General features: G+C 31.1%; 3 protein-coding genes, 1 long non-coding RNA gene and 1 pseudogene across 10 annotated transcripts; 4 read left to right on the top strand and 1 right to left on the bottom strand.

The window, feature by feature from the left end:
* The first annotated feature begins 7,812 nt into the window (after positions 1-7,812).
* Positions 7,813-8,706, top strand: LOC9313043 (MLP-like protein 328). The gene is made up of 2 exons (XM_021026408.1): positions 7,813-8,098; positions 8,231-8,706. The coding sequence occupies exons 1-2, from the start codon at positions 7,909-7,911 to the stop codon at positions 8,497-8,499; spliced, it is 459 nt and encodes a 152-aa protein (XP_020882067.1). The 5' UTR covers positions 7,813-7,908; the 3' UTR covers positions 8,500-8,706.
* Positions 8,707-10,070: 1,364 nt separating this feature from the next.
* On the top strand, positions 10,071-11,179 carry LOC9311390. Its single transcript, XR_002332084.1, has 3 exons — positions 10,071-10,490; positions 10,585-10,758; positions 11,005-11,179. It is a non-coding gene; the product is annotated as an uncharacterized LOC9311390 (long non-coding RNA).
* A 141-nt stretch (positions 11,180-11,320) lies between these two features.
* On the top strand, positions 11,321-12,442 carry LOC110224162 (annotated as a pseudogene).
* Positions 12,424-15,519, bottom strand: LOC9313042. Of its 7 annotated transcripts, XM_021026405.1 has the most exons (14): positions 15,134-15,280; positions 14,798-14,889; positions 14,585-14,696; positions 14,382-14,504; positions 14,199-14,303; positions 14,029-14,115; positions 13,837-13,952; positions 13,645-13,746; positions 13,443-13,556; positions 13,297-13,353; positions 13,095-13,215; positions 12,926-13,000; positions 12,792-12,827; positions 12,424-12,676 (listed from the first exon to the last, which is right to left on the bottom strand). In XM_021026405.1, exons 2-14 carry the CDS (start codon positions 14,827-14,829, stop codon positions 12,563-12,565), a joined length of 1,194 nt encoding a protein of 397 aa, XP_020882064.1. In that variant the 5' UTR covers positions 14,830-14,889; positions 15,134-15,280; the 3' UTR covers positions 12,424-12,562. The 7 variants fall into 7 exon arrangements, with proteins under 7 accessions (XP_020882064.1, XP_020882059.1, XP_020882066.1 ...); XM_021026400.1 differs by lacking the exon at positions 15,134-15,280 and adding an exon at positions 15,406-15,519 and having other exon boundaries at positions 14,199-14,504; XM_021026407.1 differs by lacking the exon at positions 15,134-15,280 and adding an exon at positions 15,335-15,415 and having other exon boundaries at positions 14,199-14,504.
* Positions 15,520-20,163: 4,644 nt separating this feature from the next.
* LOC9313041 lies at positions 20,164-21,411 on the top strand. Its single transcript, XM_021026754.1, has 6 exons — positions 20,164-20,264; positions 20,477-20,524; positions 20,688-20,747; positions 20,834-20,905; positions 21,015-21,062; positions 21,205-21,411. The coding sequence occupies exons 3-6, from the start codon at positions 20,730-20,732 to the stop codon at positions 21,385-21,387; spliced, it is 321 nt and encodes a 106-aa protein (XP_020882413.1). The 5' UTR covers positions 20,164-20,264; positions 20,477-20,524; positions 20,688-20,729; the 3' UTR covers positions 21,388-21,411.
* The last annotated feature ends 234 nt before the right edge of the window (positions 21,412-21,645 follow it).

Genomic DNA, 21,645 nt, shown 5'->3' with positions numbered 1-21,645 from the left:
GTAAACCAAAAGCTAATATTACATTATCTACATATATAGAATGTTTGATTGGTAAGTCGTAATCCCGTATCGCGGTGATACGGAATATACTGCTTTGATTATAATACCAATCATAAAAGTTTTACCAAAAATGATATTTTTAGGTGTTTTGCACCGCTATTTTGTATTGATACTCTGTACCGTTTTAACTATTTTTGTAATGTTTATCACTTTTTATCCGCTAAAAATTTTGTAATGTTATCAACCAGAGTTGTTATACCAAATAATCACACACAAAGTGAGATTAAAAACTTTTGAATGGTTTCAAATGAAGCAAATTATGAATTTTATTATATGGCAAAAAAATTTCAACTAATCAATGAAAACAGCAAATTTAAAACACATAATAGTTGATTACATTTTCAGGTATAAGTTACCCTCAAATAGGTGTACTTTTGGTTTAGAAAGCTAATCAATAGGGATTTCCCTATTTAGTGTCCCTTTCATGCTCCCCACCGTTGTAATCACCTTAGGATTCTACTTTTGTCATTTCGTTCTAATAGATTGTCTTATCTTCAAGACTATAGTAGTATAACCAATATTGTCCAAGCGTTTTGCAACATCAACCTGTCTAATTAAAGAAAGAAACGTGATGGTTACCTAATAACATCAGTTACTCTTTTGTTTGTTTTTCCTAGCGTTAATTTGTTTCTTTTATAAATTAAATTGATATATAAGAAATGAGATTCGGTCGAAATGAATGGTTCAAAATTTTCATTTCGATGAGACATATCAGAAATCGCATATGAGATATGCTGAGACCTAATATAATATACAAAGATAAGAGTTAATTCATTTATATCTTATTGCAATTGGATGTAATTGTTTATGAACTTTGACACTATTTGGCTAAATACAACATCTAAACAAATAAAGAACGTAGAAAAACACAAAAGGTTTTCCATCTATATATGCACATATTTGTTAGCTAGTGTTTCCATATCGTATAGTTAAATCATTATAGTAACAAAGAGTTGGTTAGATTCTCTATGTGGCAACAATTTGTGGGGTTTTTCAATGGAAACAAGTAGTGTTACTAAATCATCTATCTTTGAATATATAGGCCTGTGACGTCTGATGTACGCATGCAACTAAATATAACATGCAGTTGAAAATGGCATTCAGTGTCTCGAAAATTAGGGTTTTGATATTACATTTAAGCAAACCCATGGCAAAAAAAGCGGGACAAGGAAGACACAAGATTTGTTTTTGGTCATTGATAAACGAAGATAAATTACCATAATGGTTTTGTCTAAGGTTTGTCTACAAGAGAGGAATCATCATCCCAATGGGACCATACGATCACCACCACAAAACACACTTTGTCTTTGTTTCAATTAATTTTGGACCCAATTTTCCAACTTATTTTCATGCTATCTTTGAAAAAGAAAAAAAATTGCATACTATCTCATTTCATTTTGGAAAAAAAATATTCAGCTACACGAAGTATAACAGAATACATGGCTACACATGCTAAGTTTAGAAATGTATAACCAACTACACGAACTAAATGTATTGCATGCCCACATATACCAACTATATGACGACATGTAGTCAACATCACGAACATCTTATTCCGGTACACCAATCGTCGAAATCCGGCGTTGACCATTGTTGACCGGCATTGACTAGCAAAAATATGCAAAAAAATATTTTTATTTATTTAATTTTAAAAACAAAACTAATACATATTAAATTCAACATAAAGATATTTTGTATATATATTTAATATATTGATTATTATAATTAGTTAGTTTTTTCAATTTAAAAACTAAAATAAAAGTGAAATAAAAATAATTAAGCGAATTACTTATTTGTAAATTTTCAATAAAAAACATTAACTTCTTATTTTACAAATGCTTTTGCTAAAATCAATATCGTTAGATTTTCTATTTTCTATATATTAAAAAGAAATATTGCGAATTTTTTTGTTGTTTACGCGTTATTACGAGAATTTGTTTTAATAATTTTAATTACAAAAATTTAACAATATATTAAATTTAGACTAAAGAGTATATAAAATTTTCTATATATCTTTTTATGTATTATGATTTTGATTTTAGCAAAAAACTTTATATTTTTTTACCATGCAAAATTTAGACTAAAGAGTCATATACTCAATTTTTGTAATAGAATTTTATTTATTTCGCTTTTAGTTTAGTTTTGAAATTGAAAAAATTAACTAATTATTACTATCATACAATATATATATATATATATATATATATATTATATATATATATATATATATATTTTAAAAATATAGAATGTGTTTTTTTTTTATTATTATACAACACCATAACCGATTCTATAGAATAATTCTATTTAAAAACATTTAAAATAAATAAAATATATATTTTTAAATATTTTTGTTGGTCAATACCGGTCAACGATGGTCAATACCGGATTTTGATGATTAGTATACCGGAATAAAATATTCGTGATGTTGACTACATGTCTTCATATAGTTAGTATATGTGGGCATGCAATACATTTAGTTCGTGTAGTTGGTTGTACATTTTTAAATTTGGCATGTGTAACCATGTATTCTGTTATACTTCGTGTAGCTGACTATCTTTTTTCCTTTCATTTTCTATCTGTTTGCCGCAACTTGCATTTATTTGAATTTTTATTTGAATTTCTTTATTCTTTTTATTTGTACATAAATTAAAATATCTGCATATCTTATATGATAAAACAAAATTTATAATCAGCATATTAAAAAAAAAAGATTGCAATAATATTGTATCGTTTAACAACAGAATAAATTAATTTATAAACTGCAAAATTAATATTTTATATATAATTAAACTATTAAGAAAAATAAATATATATATATATATATATATATATATATATATATTTATTTAATAAGAATATGTATATCATGCGATCATTCATTTAATAGAATATATTGTGGTTATCGGCATCATACACTTGTTCTTAAGGTTTTTTTCAACTTGGTAGCAGATCATATATCTCTTATTATTTTTAGACTTTATGTCACGCTTATCTTTTGGTCTATGTCTTCGATTCTCCCTGGAAACAAAAACACATTTGTTTGGGAAGTCTGTCAGTTGGACCTTGGCCCAATTGGTTTACCTGGTAGCCAGAAATGCAGGCGGCCTGACTACCCCCTGAAACTTAGTCGGAAGGCATTCCAAACTCGAGATAGGCAGAGTGGTAGCCCGTAAGGGCCTAACCGTTAACACGGTGGACCAGTCCACTATGTAGCACCTCGGTGCGTTCCTACCGGGGCCGACCGGATAGCCGATAGGGTTTATCAAAAAAAAAAAAAAATCTTTTGGTCTATGTCGATGATATTGCTATCACGGGTAATTTTCTACAACAAGTTCATGATTTATTGATCTCCTATGCTCGTTTCTCCTTTAAGGATCTAGATAATTGGATATACTTTCTTGGAGTCGAGTTCTCTCGCACTTCAACTTCATGGAAAATCCTTATGAGTATTGGATGGTTCTTGGATGCTTACAATACTTTATGTTTACTAGGCCTGATAACTACATTGCTGTCAACAAAGTATCCTAACAAATCCATCAATCAACGAAAGAACAATAGTTGGCCCTCCAAAAGAATTTTGTGCTACTTGTGTGGAATTAGACCTCTCTCACATCCAGTGGCCGTTCATGCTTCCTCGGATGTGAATTATCAAATAAACAGATTCTGGGTACAATGGATATTTTATCTTTCTGGTGAACTTGGCATCACACAAAGAAATCTCCGATTATAAACTATGTTAACATTGTCGCAATCTATGTTCGAATCCAATTTTTCATCTTCCAATGAACCATGTTGTCGTTGGTTATTATTTTATGAGAGGTAATTGTGTGACGTGGTTTATGTCTTTACAAAAGATCAGCTTGCTGATGCTTTAACCAAGTCGCAGAGGCAGCTAGGGCCAAGTTCATTCCTATTTATAGTTACAATATTAAATTGTATTAGCCAAGTCCATCTTTGAGAAATAACCTATATTGAAATCATTAGATTATTATGTTGACTTGTTCTAATACACTAATTAATCACGTATCCTATGTAAATGTAACATCGGTGTATTTATGCTTGGGATTTTTTGATCATGAATATACGAGACACTCATCTTCTTACAAACAGTAAATATTTTTTAGTACAAAACATTAGTAAATTAATTTCTAAACATATCTATTCACAATTTAAAAATATTTTCAACAATGTTTCCAGTTTTAAAATATGTGATTCTAATGTTCCCAGTTCTTAAAATTTGTTGGAAACCAAATCAAACAACAGAGTACAGTTAAACCTCTATAAATTAATAATGTTGGGACCATGATATTTTATTAATTTATAGTGATATTAATTTATCTATAAATTAATATTTATTAATTTATAGTGTAAATTAATATTTATTAATTTATAGAAAGTTTTGTTTTCATTGTTGTATTTTTTAAAAAAAAATATGAGGAAAACAATGTGATTGAAATAAAATTAATGTTTTGGATGTTATAAATTTTATAGTTTTAGACTTAAACATTTAATATTTCGATATTTATAAATAATGACATCAATAGTTGTATTTGAAAAACCTATACGATTATTAAAACAAAAATGATGCATATTCTAAAATTTGAAAACTTAAAGTAAATTTTGGCTATTTTTATGGGAACCCCTAATATATATATATATTTAAAAATTTAAATGATTATTAATTTATGATATTATTGGAACCATATTTTTCTATAGGGATTTCAAAAAAAGTATTATTTTATTATCTTATCGAATTTAGTTAATTTTTACATTGGCCTGACTGAGAATCAACAAAATTTATTAATTTATCGTGTTTATTAATTTATCGAATATTAATTTATAGAGGTTCTACTGTATACAACTTTTGTCTGTCTCGGATCAGTCGTTCTCCAAAGCTTTCAATGGGTAATCTCGAGTGCCCCATAGAAGGGCCCATAAGGCCATAACTATATAGGCTTTTACAATTAGCTCCTCATACATTTATATGTTACATTTTGAACCCTTTTTTTTAGTTTTCGGGACTGTTCTTACAAAACTATCTATTGGTGAGAAAAGTATTTGAGCAAAATCAGTAATTAAAGAAAACGTTAAGAAGAAAACATAAATTGGATGAGTTGGTTAAGGGAACATTGAAAGCAACAATTCATATCAATAAAAATCTGAAAATTTTCAACATTGTAATTCATTTAACGTAGGATTACAAAAGTCCCAGTTTGTCTCCCATATTTAGTCATCGTTCATGATGGTTGTATGCAGTGGCGGAGCTAGAACGAATTTTTATTGGGGTCAAAATTATAAAAACAAAAATAAACACTAAAAATATATTTCGTAAGCGACTATTTTTATAATTAAAAGCCTAAATTTACAAAGATTTACATGGTTTGAATGACTGTTTTTTATGAGTTTGGGTTCAATTTAGAAAAATCAAGTATATTTTAGCTAGAGAATATAGGTTTTGAGTTTTGTTTTTAAGTAAAGCTTATGTTTAAGTTAGATTTAAAAGGGTCAGAGTAAAATTTTCAATGGGGTCAATCTTACAATTTTTCAAAAAACATTAAAGGTATTTAAATTTTGTTGGGGTCAGTTGACCCCCCTCCATTGCACATGCCTCCGCCCCTGGTTGTATGCGAATAGTTGGATGAACAACTAATTATTACATTTAGTTTGTTTCCAACGAGCCATATGTCAATGTTTGTTACGCTTCAATATTATTTTTATTTTCTTAAATGTTACTTTCGAATGAGTTGTTATATATAATCATCTACCATTTCTCGTTTTTTTCCTTAAATTCTAAATTTTTGAACATTTTGTCTCTATATAACTTTTTAAGACAGAAATTAACCGGAAATAATATTGTATCTAAGGTATAAACTACCGTTTCCAAGTCTGATCGAACATTCTCAAAATCGTTAGATCAACAACTAGTTGAATGCATATAGTCTTTTGAAACAAAACAAACAGATACTAAATCAAAAGCATATCATCTTTGTAATTTTATTTAGTTATGTCGCTATCTATATGAATGATTTTCAGATAAGCTAGTCATATGCGAAAGATTTATAAAATGTAATATGTTGATCATGAAATTGATAAAAGTAAGAACATAAAATGATTTTTAAAAGAAATTATTATTAAACTCTCATAAAAAATAAAACTATGAAATATATCACTATATATATAATGTTTTTTAAAACATTAATGGAACTAAGGATGAATATCAAATACTTCAGCTGGTTATTTTATGCACATACATTTTGCTATTTATTGGACGATACAAAATCATACTTATACATTTTAGTATTTATTAGACGACCTGAAAATCAAAGTCATTGTCGACCGTTGTAATGAAGTTAATGACGCATACTATGCCTCTGAATATTGGACTATAATTTTTTTTAATAGGAACAATATACATCATAATCTACAATTTTCGGAAATTTTGATTCTCAACAACAGTCGCTTGCCCTTTTTGTAAATCATCTGATGGAACTCTTTAGAATAACAAAAATCAACAAGAAATCTGAGAAATATGTAATAAAATTTCTTCATCCGTAGTCTCTGTCTCCATAATTTTCTACCAACAAAATAAATCTCTTTAATTGATTACTAGGCACATGAACAAAATACACCAATATCATTTCAATAAGAATTGATTGTTGGAGACGTTAACTGGGTCTTATATACGTCAAGCCCAAATTTAGTAATCAGCCCATTAGTTTGTGAAAAGATTAATAGCGCCTAAACAAATATTTAGGAAACAATATTCTTCCACGATCTATCCCATAACCCAACTAAATCATAAACAACACGCGTTGAGGTATTCAAGCATGAACTTGAACATGGAACTCAAAAGTCAAATCTTCAACTCTTTGTTCATTGAACATGAGTTTGTGATCCTCTCAAGTTTCCCAAATTGAGAAGTTTTGATTTGCATCAACACTCGCTTAGCCCTTTTGTAAATTTATCTCTCTCTCTCTCGGGGTCTCTTTTAAGATTTCCATTGTTTATTGTAGGCTTTAGTCTTTCTTAAGAAGTACCTTTGTTCTAAAAAATTCATAGAGGCTATATATAATGCAATCCGGCCAACAATTACAAACCATATCCCAGCTATTTAATGCATCACCATATCATAAAATTGGATCACCAGACACCAGCTCGATCTTTAATATAAATGTCGATTGATAAAATGCAATAATAAATTAAACTTTTCGTTCACTAGCTCGATCTCTAAATTATTAAACATATGTGATTTGAATTTATACATATTTTTCATATATAAGTATAACTTACACACGCACGGCACAGTCACACTATCAAATTATGGATTCAGATTATGACACGGATATTAAAATCAATCACTATACCAAGTGATGATGATCGCACAACATCATCACAACTCAGTACCGACTACAAGTCATAGTTGTGATTAAATAATGACTGGATAAAATTTAGTAAACGATTAAAATAAATATACACGATAATTTTTCTCATCATGATTAGTGTGTTTGGCGTATCATTATCTTCTAAAGGATGATGGACCAACTATTCACATTAATAACGTGGTCGGGGGTTAGTTTACCAATTCAAGAAAATACATTTCTATGAACCAATAATGCTCTTTTTATTATATTTTAAATGCTCATTAAATAGTGTAGGTTGAAAAAAAAAAAAAAAAAAAAGAAGTTTCTATCATGGACTATCAAATGATTAAAAGAAACTGTAGAAACCATATTTTTAAGCCTCACCTTCTCTATATAAACCAAGGCGACAACAAGTGTTATTTCATCAACCAAAACAAAACAAAACAAAAAATACAAGTGGAAGCTTTTAAACAAAAGAGAGAAAGAAATGGCGACGTCGGGAACATACGTGACGGAGGTACCGTTAAAAGGAACGGCAGAGAAGCACTTCAAGAGGTGGAGGAACGAGAACCATCTCTTCCCTGATGCCGTCGGCCACCACATCCAAGGTGTTACTGTTCACGATGGCGAATGGGACACTCACGGAGGCATCAAGATTTGGAACTACACATTGGGAGGTATACGTTTATTTATATATTAATATGTTATAGACAAATATTTTAATAAGAACTCTGACTAATGGCATGTTGGAAATGTATTGCATCATTACATATGAATATGACATTAATTGAATTTACATGTGTGTAAAGATGGAACGCAGGAGGTATTCAAGGAGAGGAGAGAGATGGACGACGAGAGTAACACAATGAAGGTTGTAGGACTGGAAGGTCACGTGATGGAGCAGTTCAAAGTGTATGAGGTCGATTTCCAATTTATTCCCAAGTCTGAAGATGATTGCGTCTGCAAAATCACTATGATATGGGAGAAGCGCAACGATGATTTCCCCGAACCAAGCAGCTACATGCAACTCCTCAAGAGCATGGTTGTTGACATGGAGGACCACGTCCTTAAAGCTTAATGTTGAACATCATCATCATCATCACAATCCCAATCACCATCATCCCTATATGTCTATTAAGTTGTTTTCAATTATACCTACTCTATATATAGTGTTTCGTTCCTGAATATACACTATATATATATATATATATACCGTGTGCTTTTTAATTCAATGTATAAGAAAATGAGGTCTTGTGGAGTTTCATGTATGTAGCAATTAGCATCACCATAATTCCTTTAGATGTTGAAATCTTTTCCAACCAAAATACACTTGGAGAATAAATTTTAGGGTAATTCAAAGCTTAACAATTGAATAAAACTGAAATATTCTGAACCTGAAATAAAACTATGACCTTTTTTACCTTACAAATTACTCCGATATTTAATTTCGGATAACGAAAGAAAAATCACTCCGATATAAAGCCATAGAGATTTCTTTAAAACAAAGTTCCACATTTACCTATGTAAATTTTTCTTTTTATCGTTCTCATTTCTCCATCAGATCTTAACACAATTCTTCCAGCAAATCCTAAATTTCATTTACAGATGCGGTGATTATGCATTTTTCTATTCTCGGATTTGATTATTCTCAATTTCTCATAAAAATTTCATACGAAGCGGCTAGATTTTTAATGATTTTTTGGACGATATTAAAGGTTAGTATGTAGTACATTAAAACTCTCTTCATTTTAATTTATTTGTTTCATTCCTCGGTAAAGTTTACTTCTGAGTTTTGATGCAATATTTTGAGCAATACTTGGGTTTACTCGGATAAATCTTTTTATCCATCTCTTTTGGTTTAACCAATCAGAATTCACCACATAATAACAAAAATTAAACTCATTTAGTTATTAAATCTAATCCCTAACCACTCTTTTATAAAACCAAAACAATATGTAAACTCGTTTAATTACAAAATCTAAACAATAATTCTCCTTTGTAAACCCAAACCGACATTTAAACTCGTTTAATCGTAAAAAGTCTAAACCTTAATCGTACTTTCTAAACCCAAACCGATATTTAATCTCGTTTAATTGTAAAATCTAAACCCATTTATTAACCCAAACCGAGATTTAACCTCTATATTTAACCTCGTTCGATTTAGTGAAATTAGATTTTATAATTAAATAAAATTTTATTATAATTATTAAATAGCATATTTTGATTAGCTCAAATTAAAGGGGTGAATTAAAGTGGTGAACCTATGTATTTTTCCAATATTTTTATTTTTTATGAATGATGGACTTCAAATAACATCGTAATTTTTTTTAACGGTTGTCTTGCCTTGTCCTATCTCATTGATTTCATTGCATAAACAATGGGCCTTATATTAGTAAAGCCCAAATTTAGGAATCAGTCCATACTTCAAGAAAGATATTAATAGCGCCACCTGTCAAGAGTTTACACGACATAATAAAACAGCTCCACCTCGTGGCAGGACCCACTTAAACTTCCCAGAAAAACCGTTATTCTTCTATGACTACTATACCCTCCTTTTTGTCACAGCTTAGCCCGTAATGTGAAGGGCATAACAGTAATTTAGCCAGGTTTGATTCTCCGATCTGCTTTTTTCGTTTAGACCATGCCCAGCGGTGATATATTGTGAGTATCATAAGCCCAGAAAATATTAATTAATGGACCAAACAACTTTTTTGGGCCTGAGCCGTATCAGTGGACTGATACTTCTGATACTGGGTATCAGTCGACGTGGCACGTGCTGATTGGTGCTGCAAACGCGTTTTTGGCTAAAGGCAGAGAAAAAAAAAAAAATTCTCACCTCTCTCTACCGAGAAAACCTAGAACTTCTCTGGCGATTTCGATTTTCCCTCTCCTCCGCCGATTCTTCCTTCCCGATCTTGCCTTCGGTCCCTCTGCAGACGAGATACCCGACGAGCTATGGAGAAAGATCATCGGTGGCTTTGAAGGTTTGGCAGCCGGATTGTGGTACCATTATTGGCTCTCTCAGGCAAGCATCGGTGGCAAGCATCGGTGGCTTTGAAGGTTTTGAAGGTTTACTTGAGATTTTTTTTGATTGATTATTTACTTGAGATTTGTTGTTTTGTCAATGTGAGTTACTCAAGCTCTATGGATGTGGTTGATATAGGTTTGAGAGGGAGAAGGAGAGGAAAGTAGCTGCATATAGAAGAGCTTTACTCAGGAAGGAGAGTGAAATTTATGAATGGGGCCGGAGGATTCGTGAATTGGAGGCTCGATTGTCGGACGAGGCTGAGAGATTACAGTCTTCTTCTCTGCAATTTTCAGATTTGCTCAAAGTGAGGTAGTCCCTAATGTCGAGCTCATCTAGTCAGATTCCATAAAGTTTTGTTTTTATATGGCTGCGAGTAGCAATTGTACTTTGATCCATGCATTGTTGTTTCTAGATAATTCTAACTCTATAAAGGAGATTGCTTGTTCAGTTGTGACAGTTTGAAAATATGATTCTTTGTTTAATTAAATGAGGATTGATCCTACTGTTCTTTAACTCATTCATTCTTCTGATCTAAATTATTATTGGCTCTCTCAGGCAAGCATCGATGGCTTTGAAGGTTTGGCAGCCGGATTGTGGTACCATTATTTGCATCCATTTGTAACAAATAAGATTTATGTTGGTATTATTTGGTTTTAATATTTTGGAAACACTTGTTTTGGCAACAATATCATTTGGAGAAAGAAGTATATTTATTTTTGATTTTGCAATTTTTTTTTTTTATGATACTTAAACCGGTCTCACCAATGCAAACATATTTAGTAAGAGTATCATCACAAATCTCAAACAATAAACAAACATTATAAATAATACTAAAAAATTCCTAATGATACTATGAGTATCACCTATAACCATGCTCTTACCCTTCGTTAAAACCTTTCACTTGAATTTTTATATGATCATTTCGATTTAAGGATCTGATTTTGGTTTAGGGTTTTAGGATCTGATGATGCTTAATTTCTTGATTGTGGCAGGATTCTGGTAAAATTTTAAGTATCTCTAGGCTTTGTTGTGTTCTTCGTGGTGTATATATGAAGAATTATGTGTTCTTGTTAGTGATTGTTCCAACATTTGTGCTTGCTGTTATCTTCACGGTCAGAAAATTTCTTACTTTCCCCGGCCACTATGGGAATCCGAATCACCACCATTCCACCAAAGCTATTCCTCATTATTATCATGAGAATGCTTCTATGGAGACTTTATGTAAACTCCATGGATGGGGTTTCGTGAATATCCTAGACGGACGGGTTTATGACCCGGTTTTGTTTAGTAATGAGCTTGAGCTTCTTGCCATACGTTGGAGAGAGTTGTATCCTTACGTTACGCAGTGTGTGATACTTGAATCAACTCGACGTTTACAGGGTTGCCTAAGCCTCTTGTATTTGCAGAGCATAGGAATGTTTGGATTTGTAGAGCCGCGGTAGAGTTATATATGGTTCGGTTGGTGGAAGGTTTAAGAAATGAGAAAGTCCGTTTTACGAATAGTGGCTTTAAAATCAGTTTTTGAGGATTGCGGGTATTACTGATGATGATTTGTTGATAATGTTTGATGTTGATGAGATTCCACGTAGATACACTGTGAATCTTTTAAGATGGTGCGATGAGATTCCGCAAAGCTTCCGTGCTCATTACCGACAATCTGATGATATCTTGGCGGATTCAGGATGGCATTGCAACTTTTGTTACAGTCGTTATGATAGACTGAGGTTTGGCCATTTCTTGAATCCTAAAAGAGTTCAGAGAGTTATATGGAAAGGTGGTGATCTTTTCTATATGCTTCTTGAAGAGTATACATTCAAGGAGATAATCCGGAACTGGGTCCTATCGCTCATTCTTTCTCGGCTGTTCATCTTCCTTTGTATCTTTTGGACAATGCTTGTCTCTCTTAAATCCTTCCCAGGAAGAGCCAGATTAGTATCTACAATTGTATATATAGAAATCTGAAAAATAAATGAAGAGTTTGAAAAGAACTTTATTAACTGTTTCAATACTGTAACTGTTTCTAGAACAGAGCTATATTGTTCTTTCAAAGAATGTGTAGTGTGTATGTATACTTATGTGCTCGTTTGTTATTCAGTTCCTCTATTCTTTTTGTTTAAGTAAGTGTAGCGTTTGAAGAGGCAGATGCAATTTCTTTCCGATACTTCTGCTCTGATCGGGTCATTCTTTTCTGAAACATTGTCCACTCCCGTTTACATCTCTCTCTTACCTGTCCAAAACATGTATAGAAATCAGTAATTAGCAATAGAATCGGTCTAAAACCCGATAAATTCAAGAACCTTATAAGTGTATAACGCAAGAATATAGTTGGGTTGAGTTATTACCCCTTGGAACGCGGTTTTCCCTTCCTGCGCAGTTCCCTGAATCAATGTATTTTACGAGATCATCTCATCGTTAAAACTATGAACAAAGAACCTAGTAAATAATGTAGAAAGATAAAGTTTGATCATGTAATAACCTGGCTGCCTAAAGAAGGAATTTTTTGATGAATGATCCATTGAGAATCCACAACACCAATCTTCTCATGTGCAGGCTGTTTTATTGTATCATGAATGTTTTTTTCTTAGTTTCGAAAATGTTTTGTGGAGTTATACGTGTTTGTGAATAAGTTGTATTTGTATCCTAACCTCGACACATTTTCTTAGCGCAAAGTCAAGACCCCAACCATGAACCAAGTCATTCTGTATCATATGCCACACACAGCGCCATGAATCTCTTGAGAAAACTGGAGCCATAATCTCTATAAACCTGATAAGAAACCGCGCAGAACTTATGAGATCAAGAAAGTTAGAATACTTCTCTATTGGTTTTGACAAATGAGATACATACCCTGCACAAGGAGGTAGGTGAGGGTCATTACAGCGGCCTGGTTTCTCTTCGACTTCTCTGGTGAAAGAATTTGGCAAGAGTTACTATTTTTTCCTTTACTTTAAACCTTGGCATTGACATTTTGTATTAATAGTTAATTGTTTTACTTGTGAACTTCGATTCCGGGTATTCTCTTTGTTATCTTCCAAGTGATTGATTTTCTTGATTCCACAGCGGGTTGCGATATTTCTAGACCATGCTTCTTCACAATCTTGATGTACCTGCAATGATGTAGAAAACATTTTATAACATTTTCTGATTAAAATTCTTGGAGATAGATAATATAATCAAAAGAAGCAGATTACTCACTCTTCTGCGTCGAAGTTTTCAACACCAAGATCTTCATCCCAAATGAATATATATTCATACGGTGCTATGATATCTGGATGTAGAAACCTTTTAGCATACCACCTTCAATGGAAACATTTTCAAAAGGTTTTACTTAAAGCTTGGGATCGATGGAAACAGAGAAACAAGTAAGAAAAGTGTTTGTTTTGTTACCACTTGGTTTGCTTAGGTACACTCACGTGTATCGCCCGTTTAGACCATTCGAATTCATCATATTCCGAGGTTTTGCCATCGTAATGAAACAGAACTATAGTGAAGTTATCTGAGAACTATTGAGAGAGCAAAATATCTCCGCTTAATAAGAGTGAAAGATTAGAAGCAAATGTGAAAGAGAGAGAGACATACTTTCTTGATGCAAGCATCGATGTTTTTTCGCTGTTCATAAGAAACAGTAAAAGCAACTAGATACTTAGGCTTCACCACTGGTAAATCCTAAAGAAACCAAAAAACATGATTCAGAGACTAAGTCAAAGATTAATGTTTGAAAGATCATAAAAAACCAGGAGAAGTTATACATCTTTAGGAAATCCCCACAATCTTCGTAAGTAAAAATCTGATTCGGTTGCAACAAAACTTGGAGGTAACATCTCTGCACCTCGAGGATTCGATGGAACCCAAATCTGTAGAATATCCAAACAAACATTGTAAACTAATCCACAAGATTGAGTCATGTTCACAAGGGAGAAACAAAAACATGCCTTATGATGATGTGCTGCATCACCAAACTCATTTTGTGAACTCGTCTTAGATGATTTCTCCGGTTTCTCGTTTTCTATGTAAATAGTAGCAACAGAAGGAAGTATGCTTGATGGAAAATTCATCTGAAAAAACATAAACACATCTTTGGAAAACCACACCAAAACATTAATTCTTGAAAGAAAGTAAAATTTTAAAAGCTTACCTTAGTTAGTGACAATGTAGGAAAAGATATTCCTAACAAAAATCCGATAACTATTCCCGCAAAAATTGATATTACGAGCATCATACCGTCATTCGGTTTTTTACTATTTGAACTGCACCAAAAAAACAGAACACTATGAATCATTAATCATCGTATCTTTCATAATGAACTCAAAGATTCAATAATCTAATAAAACTCATAAAAGTCACAAACCAACGTATTGAGTTGTCTGCTCTGTTTGCCATGTTCTGAAATTGGTTTAGTTGACCAGAAACAATATCATTCAGTCTCCGAGACTTCACTATCTGTATCATGTCAAAAAAAATTCAGATCAAATTATCATATGATTTCATAAGTGAAAAGAAAAGATACAATATCAAGAAAATTTGGCTTGTTAATTAGGAGTGAAACTACTGATTTTTTCTTACACGGTACGGTATGAAAGATAATTAAGAGTTAAGAGAAAACTTGAACCGAAATCAATAAAAACCTAAAGACTAAACTCAAAATATTATAAAAAAGAGGTTTCTTTTGTAAGAAATTACGTACCCGTAATCTAACAAATAAGACAAAGCACAAATTCACAAGTTATGCACTTTGTTTTTTCTTTAACATCTAAATTATAAACTTTATCTGTGAACATATATATAAACTTAGAAGCGAAACTTAAAGAGGACAGTAAGTTCTAAATTCAGACATAAGAAGGGGTCGTTAAGAAGATAAAAACATGAAGACACGTTAAACACAGACCTGCTTGGTTTTGCAAAGCAACAAAGAAAGATCAAAGATGGATGACAAAAAGAAACAAACAAGAAATTTACCAGAAGAGAGAATATAGAGAATAAAATCTTGAAAATTCGTCGTCTTCTTCGAAAAAAGTCGATGAACTTTGTCTAAGAATTAATTTTCCTAATTTTATTGGTCTGAGATATATGTATTAGTTCTTCGCGGGTTTAATAATAAAAACGATTTAGAAAAAATAATTAAAAAAAGATAAGCTGTAATCAAATGTGACGCGTTGCACGGGATTTGCGTGAGGAGTTGACTTTTAAAGACGCTCGTGGAAGGAGGGTGACTCTCACGAAGCAGCCAGACTGGAAGACGGTGTAGTCCACGCGCTCTATTGTCCACGTGGTGATTTACGAGTGGTGATTCGTGGCTAATTAAGAGGAATTAAAAAATAATATTTTCGTGAATGACATTAATGCCCTTTTTGAATTATAGATGGGTCTTAGGTGAAGTGGAGAGGACGAAAGCATAGGTCGTTGATACAATAAAAAGAAAGAAAGAGTGTGTGAATCGTGAATGTGCGATTGGTAAGTTTGAATATTGTGTTTTAGCAAAATGGTTAACACTTATTTTGGCAATTAGAGAAAATGGGGTCGAAACAAAAAAAAGAAGTCAGAGATATTCTCAAGTTGGGGTTGTTTTATTTCTAGGATTAAGTGGAAGAGTATGGCTGTAAATAGTAACATGGTTTTTGAGGAATTTTTGAGGAATTCTTGAGGAATTTATGAGGAATTGTTGATGTTTCAAAGTTTATTTTTGTTTTTAAATTGTTTAATAAATTAATCAATTTTCTTATTTATTTAAACTAAATAATTATTAAAACTATTATATCTCTACTTCCACTAAAAGTTGTTAATAAGAAAAATCATAAACTAGCAAAATAAAATATTTTTTATTTTAGAAGTAACAATTACTAGTTTTTTATTAGCTTATGCTTTTAGTTTTTATTAGCTAAACTAATATTATTTTATTAGCTTATGCTTTTATATGATATTTATATTTGATAAAAAGATTAAGTGTGTTACATTCTTAATATTTTACAAGTTGGAGCTTTTTCCAAATTAAGTTATTATCTTATGTTTAATAAATTATTAAATTATATAAAATTTCAAGTTTAATATTTCATTTGTTTTTTATTTGGTCTTGTTGACACAATAAAATTATGTAATTTATAATTTTATATGTTTTTTTGATTAATTTATTTATTTTAAAAGTTCAGCCAGATTTAGCCGTTACCATTTGAACTTTAAGATATTCAACTAGATTCCGCAAAAAACCATCATTAAATTCAGCCAGATTCAACAATTCAGCTACATTCAGCCGGATTCCGCAGTTACCATTTACACCTTATATGATGAGAACCAATAATCTTACTAGAAATATTTCACTTATTTACTCAGTTAAAAGGCATATAACTATCATTCTCCGAATCACCAAGCAAATTTATAATTATAAAGGATACAAGTCAGCTGCGAGCCTCATCAAGAACAATAAATCGTACCTGCAGAACAATTCATGGTATCAGTTTTACATAACTGATCGAAATCTTAATCAATTCATGGTTAGACAGAGACGAGTAAGTGATAACTAACCACTTGAAACCAACACCTCTCATCGCCATGAAACAAACGAGAAATGTCTAAAAAGGGAAGTTAAAGAGTAGTTTAGTTGTACTGAAGTATATGTTGTGGTGCAGAGAACCAACTACTCTTGTAGTGAAGAGAACGGACTGTCAATTCATCTATATAAAACGGACTATCAATTTATTTTATTAAGTATTTTAGCACTATGGTTAACATTTATTTTGGCAATTAGAGAAAATAGGGTCGAAACAAAAAAGAAGTCAGAGATATTCTCAAGTTAGGGTTGTTTTATTTCTAGGATTAAGTGGAAGAGTATTTTTTTGCTTTGCTTTCTAAATGCTCTGTTTTTGCTTAAATTTTTTCTGCTTTTACTTGCCCAGTTTGTTGTAACAATTTTAAAATATAAAAAATTGTTGCTCTTTTCATACATGGATATTAAATAGGGTGAATTAAATATTTATACACGGTCGACCAAAAAATTAGATTTCAGAACATGATAATTTCAAAATTAAGTAATTATGAAAGACAAAGAAACTACAAACCAAAAATATCATTCTTATGTTGATTTATTACAAAAGTGCCATTGAATTAAAAATTGTTTTATTAATTATTTCAGTTTCTCATCGATACTGTTCACTTAGACGTCGATGACACTGTTCATTTCGAAGTTGATGATACTGTTTATCGTAGGATATTGTAAAACATTTGTGATTTGTGTAGATAACTATTTTATTACCTGATAAATAATATAGTATCGTGATAAGTTAAATGATTATCTATTGGTTTAACACGATAACAAAATATATATCAATAAGTTTATAAATATATCGTGTTAAAACATATTGTATCTCGATAACTTTATAATTGATATGATAAAGTTTATATTATCATAGAAAATATTTATGGTAAGATAGTAGATATATAGATAATATTTATATTAACGTGTATAACGATGTTAACATGATAACAATAAAAGTAACAAGTGTTACTCTAGTTCTGGTCACCGACGAAGCAAACCCAGAAAACAACATAATTAAGTTTTTTGGCCGCCACTGTCAAATCTTCAATCATCACAGCTCCTCCGTTCCTATCTTCGTCTCAACTCACCACTCCATTTGATCCAACAATAATTGATAACGAGGTTAACGTAATAACGATGAAAATAACTAGCAATAAAAAATAACAAGTTTTGTTGTAGATCTGCTCACCGATAAGATAGACGGAAAAGACGGCGACGATTATAAAACTCTTAAGCCATCTCACCTTCACCGACGCCATCACCATAAAATCCCTTTAGCTTTTCGCACCTCTTCGACGTTATCTCAATCCACGATTTTATTCACATCACCTTCTTTTTTTCCCAAACTCACCACCACCGATAATATAATCATCATCACTATCGTCGTAAATACCATCTCCACCATCATTAAGAACCCAATAGTTTAAATAGGAATAAGCACCACTTACAATCACCACCGCAGCGGCCGTCACTGAATCGGAATAGAAACCACCACAAAATCAAATCGACTATGCATCTTTTAAACACACAAGTTTGTCTCCTCTCTTCCTCCTACATCATCACCACCGTCTTCTACTCTTTTGTTGTCATCACCATCAAGTTCTACAATTTTATTTTAGAACGATTTATTGAAAATTGTTTGTATTTGGCTGTTAGAATTTTTGTTCATGTCAATTTTGATGAACACTTCGAAAGAGAATGGGGAAAGGAGAGAGAAAAGCTGAAAAATTAAATAATTTTTTTTTTTAAATGAGGACAACAACGTAAAATCCTTTACACAACATCTGACAAAACAGTGTTCATTTGTGTCAGTTAATTTTTGAGTCTTCCATGGGTACAGATCGATAATACCCTATTAAATAGCCAGCTCTTAGAACTTATACAATATACGACGGCCATTTATATGATCAGATTAGAAGAAAAAAACATATTTTCTAGGTTGCATGGAATCAGAAGCGGGTACGCAGAAGCGAATCATTTGGAAACGTTGAAACGATTTTTTTAGAACTTTTAGGAAGTGGATACGTGTTGGAAGCGTATATAGAAATTAATATATATATACATATATAATAAAACATTAAGCATTATATAATATTAAAACATATAATTAACCACGTAAATCTAATACATAAATTTTAAATACTTCAACTACAAATAAAAACCAAATAGTTTATTTTTACAATTAATAAAAATAAAATAGTTCAAAGTCAAAATTTTAGATCACTATCTTCACTCTCATTTTCTTAATTCCATCTAATAAATTAGTTTCAAATTCTATTTTATCGATAACACATCATCAAATTCAAGTTTCTCAAAGTTTATTTAAGTCAATTATTCATTCCAACATTTTCCAAATAAATAATTTATGTCGTGGTTATTTTGTTAAGCATGATCTTTTAAAAATAAAATAAAAAACTTAGTATGCAAAAATTTAAATTTTAAATTAGTTTTGGTTTCTTTTAATCTCTACAATAATTATTTGAGAAGTAGAAACGCACCATATTGAAAGTTAGGGCATTGGAGGCCTGTGGTTAAAAGTTAGAATGATTTGTCCTAAACACCCTTAATGAATTGTTCTTCTCGAAATTTCTCCTTCTTCGTAATTAGGGGTATATAAGTCTAATCGTGTGTTGATCTCTATTATAATGTCCTAAACACCCTTAATTCGAAAATTTTTGTTCTTAGTTGTTAAGGGTATATAAGTCTAATCGTGTTTTGTGATGATTAGTCTTAATCACCCTTAATTTTTTTTATTTTATAGTATGATCGCTGGGGATATGGAGGTCATAATATCTCGACTTTAATGATTATGGAATCTTAGCTTAAATTTATTTGTTAATTTTTTGGATAATTCTATAATTTAGCAGTTAAAATTCGTTTTTGTTAGTTTTCTGATTTTGTTTCTAATTAAAAAGTAAAATTTCTTAAGATAATGATTGGTGTTTGCCCTAATCTTAAAGCTATATATATTGTTGATCGGCCAGAGGATTAGGTATTATTTTTCTGTGGCCATTAGATAGTTTTCACCGTTATGGTTTTTTTATATAGCTACTACGATTCTGATGAATCGAGTTGTTTGTCATGCAAATATTGTTTTTATGGACCTTTAAAGGTCGTGTGCATATTGTTTGTGTTGTTTGTTTTATTTTTTTGCATTATTCGATGATTTATTGTTTTGCTAATTTGTTGTTTTTGGTGTGTGTTTCAGTTTTGTATAACGTGGGAGGTTCCATCGACAAAGCTTTCTGACGAAGGTGGTGTTGACGAGCAAAGAGCGAGGTTTGGGGAGGTACTTCTATAGTTTTAATTTGTATATTTTTATATTTATTTACCCATATACATTTATGTGTTTCTTCCTGTTATCGTATATACTTTTATATGCGATTTTATTGCGTTTTATTTTTTAGTATTGATTTATAATTAAATTGTCAAATAGTTTTGAGTTTATGTACAAGGTTTGACATCTTATTGTTTGATTTTCATCTTACCGTGATTTTGAAGGTACTCGATGAACTCATATCTCGGTTTGTGTCGGTTTATTGGAAACAGGTATTTCTCTTATTTGTATCTAATATGTTGGTTATTGTGGATCGGTTTTAGTTTGATATTAATTTTCTAACTTTTAAATGATGATTTGGCTTTTGTTTTTTGTATATATATTTCGCGATAATCAAATGTTACGGGTTATTCTTATTTCGTACCGTTGGCTTAGGTAACCGCTGGTGTTTCCTTCTCCCGAAGATGCACGAATGATATGTTTTATTTTAATAAGGTATTTTGTCGAATCTTGTGTATTTATTATGTAACGTAATAATCGTTTTATGTTTAATTTATATATTTGTTTCTCTGATGTTTTAGACCACACGGGATTGGCGTAGAAGAGTTGTTGCTCCGTCGTGTTTTACGGATCGCGTGGGCTTTTGTAAGCATGTATGTTTGTTCTCTTATTGTCTTATGTGTCATGACTTGTATATATAGACATCAGAATATCTTACCATTCTATAAGGTATGATTTTAATTGTTTTGTTTGTTTGTAAAGGTTTTGAGTTGGCTGAAGTATTCATTGCGACCGAATATTTTGAAAGAGGTATGTTGTGTGTAGTTTACGTATTTGTTAGATCCTATGTCCTATTATTATAGATGTCTTCGTGTTTTCTAAATTATTTGTTTGTTTTCTATTGTCTACTTATTTTTGGGGTTTTTTTTTTTTTTTTTTTTTTTTGATGTAGAGGACTGAGATTGGAAGCAAAGCTAGGAGTTACAGCAGTATCTATTTGTTGTTTAGTTATATTGCTAAGGGTAGTGATGTATCTGTTGATAGATACGGATCATATCCTTTGGTGTTTGGTATTGATCAAACCGTACCAAATTTTGGATCGGGGCCTATATTTGAAGACTCTGATGATGAGTAATTATTTTATTTGAATTTGTTGCTATTTATTTGGCTTCTATATATTTTATTTAGTTAATGATTAATATTCTGTTTTAAAAATTTATGTCGATCTAACTCATTATATCATATTAGCGATGGTTCTAATTATTCTTATTGGCGTTATCTATCTTAATATGGTGTGAGTTTGTTTTGTGTATAATCTAGAGATTCACATAGTTATTAATATTATTTTGTTGCTGTTCTTATGTTTTAAATAGTTATTAGGAAAAAGATATTT

This window comes from Arabidopsis lyrata (assembly GCF_000004255.2).
Source record: "Arabidopsis lyrata subsp. lyrata unplaced genomic scaffold ARALYscaffold_5, whole genome shotgun sequence".
Classification (NCBI taxonomy): Eukaryota; Viridiplantae; Streptophyta; class Magnoliopsida; order Brassicales; family Brassicaceae; genus Arabidopsis; species Arabidopsis lyrata.
This window is presented reverse-complemented; position numbering and strand designations above follow the sequence as displayed.

What these genes read in the sequence shown, in the direction of transcription:
- LOC9313041 (XM_021026754.1), top strand. An exon ending in GCGTGGGCTTTTGTAAGCAT is followed by an intron (nt 20,906 to 21,014) that starts GTATGTTTGTTC and finishes TTGTTTGTAAAG; the next exon opens with GTTTTGAGTTGGCTGAAGTA. An exon ending in GACCGAATATTTTGAAAGAG is followed by an intron (nt 21,063 to 21,204) that starts GTATGTTGTGTG and finishes TTTTTGATGTAG; the next exon opens with AGGACTGAGATTGGAAGCAA.
- LOC9313042 (XM_021026400.1), bottom strand. Translation starts at nt 14,829, where the DNA reads ATGGCAAACAGAGCAGACAACTCAATACGTTG. An exon ending in GTACCTAAGCAAACCAAGTG is followed by an intron (nt 13,747 to 13,836) that starts GTAACAAAACAA and finishes TTTCCATTGAAG; the next exon opens with GTGGTATGCTAAAAGGTTTC. An exon ending in CCCGGAATCGAAGTTCACAA is followed by an intron (nt 13,354 to 13,442) that starts GTAAAACAATTA and finishes TTCTTTCACCAG; the next exon opens with AGAAGTCGAAGAGAAACCAG.
- LOC9313043 (XM_021026408.1), top strand. Translation starts at nt 7,909, where the DNA reads ATGGCGACGTCGGGAACATACGTGACGGAGGTACCGTTAAAAGGAACG. An exon ending in TTGGAACTACACATTGGGAG is followed by an intron (nt 8,099 to 8,230) that starts GTATACGTTTAT and finishes ATGTGTGTAAAG; the next exon opens with ATGGAACGCAGGAGGTATTC.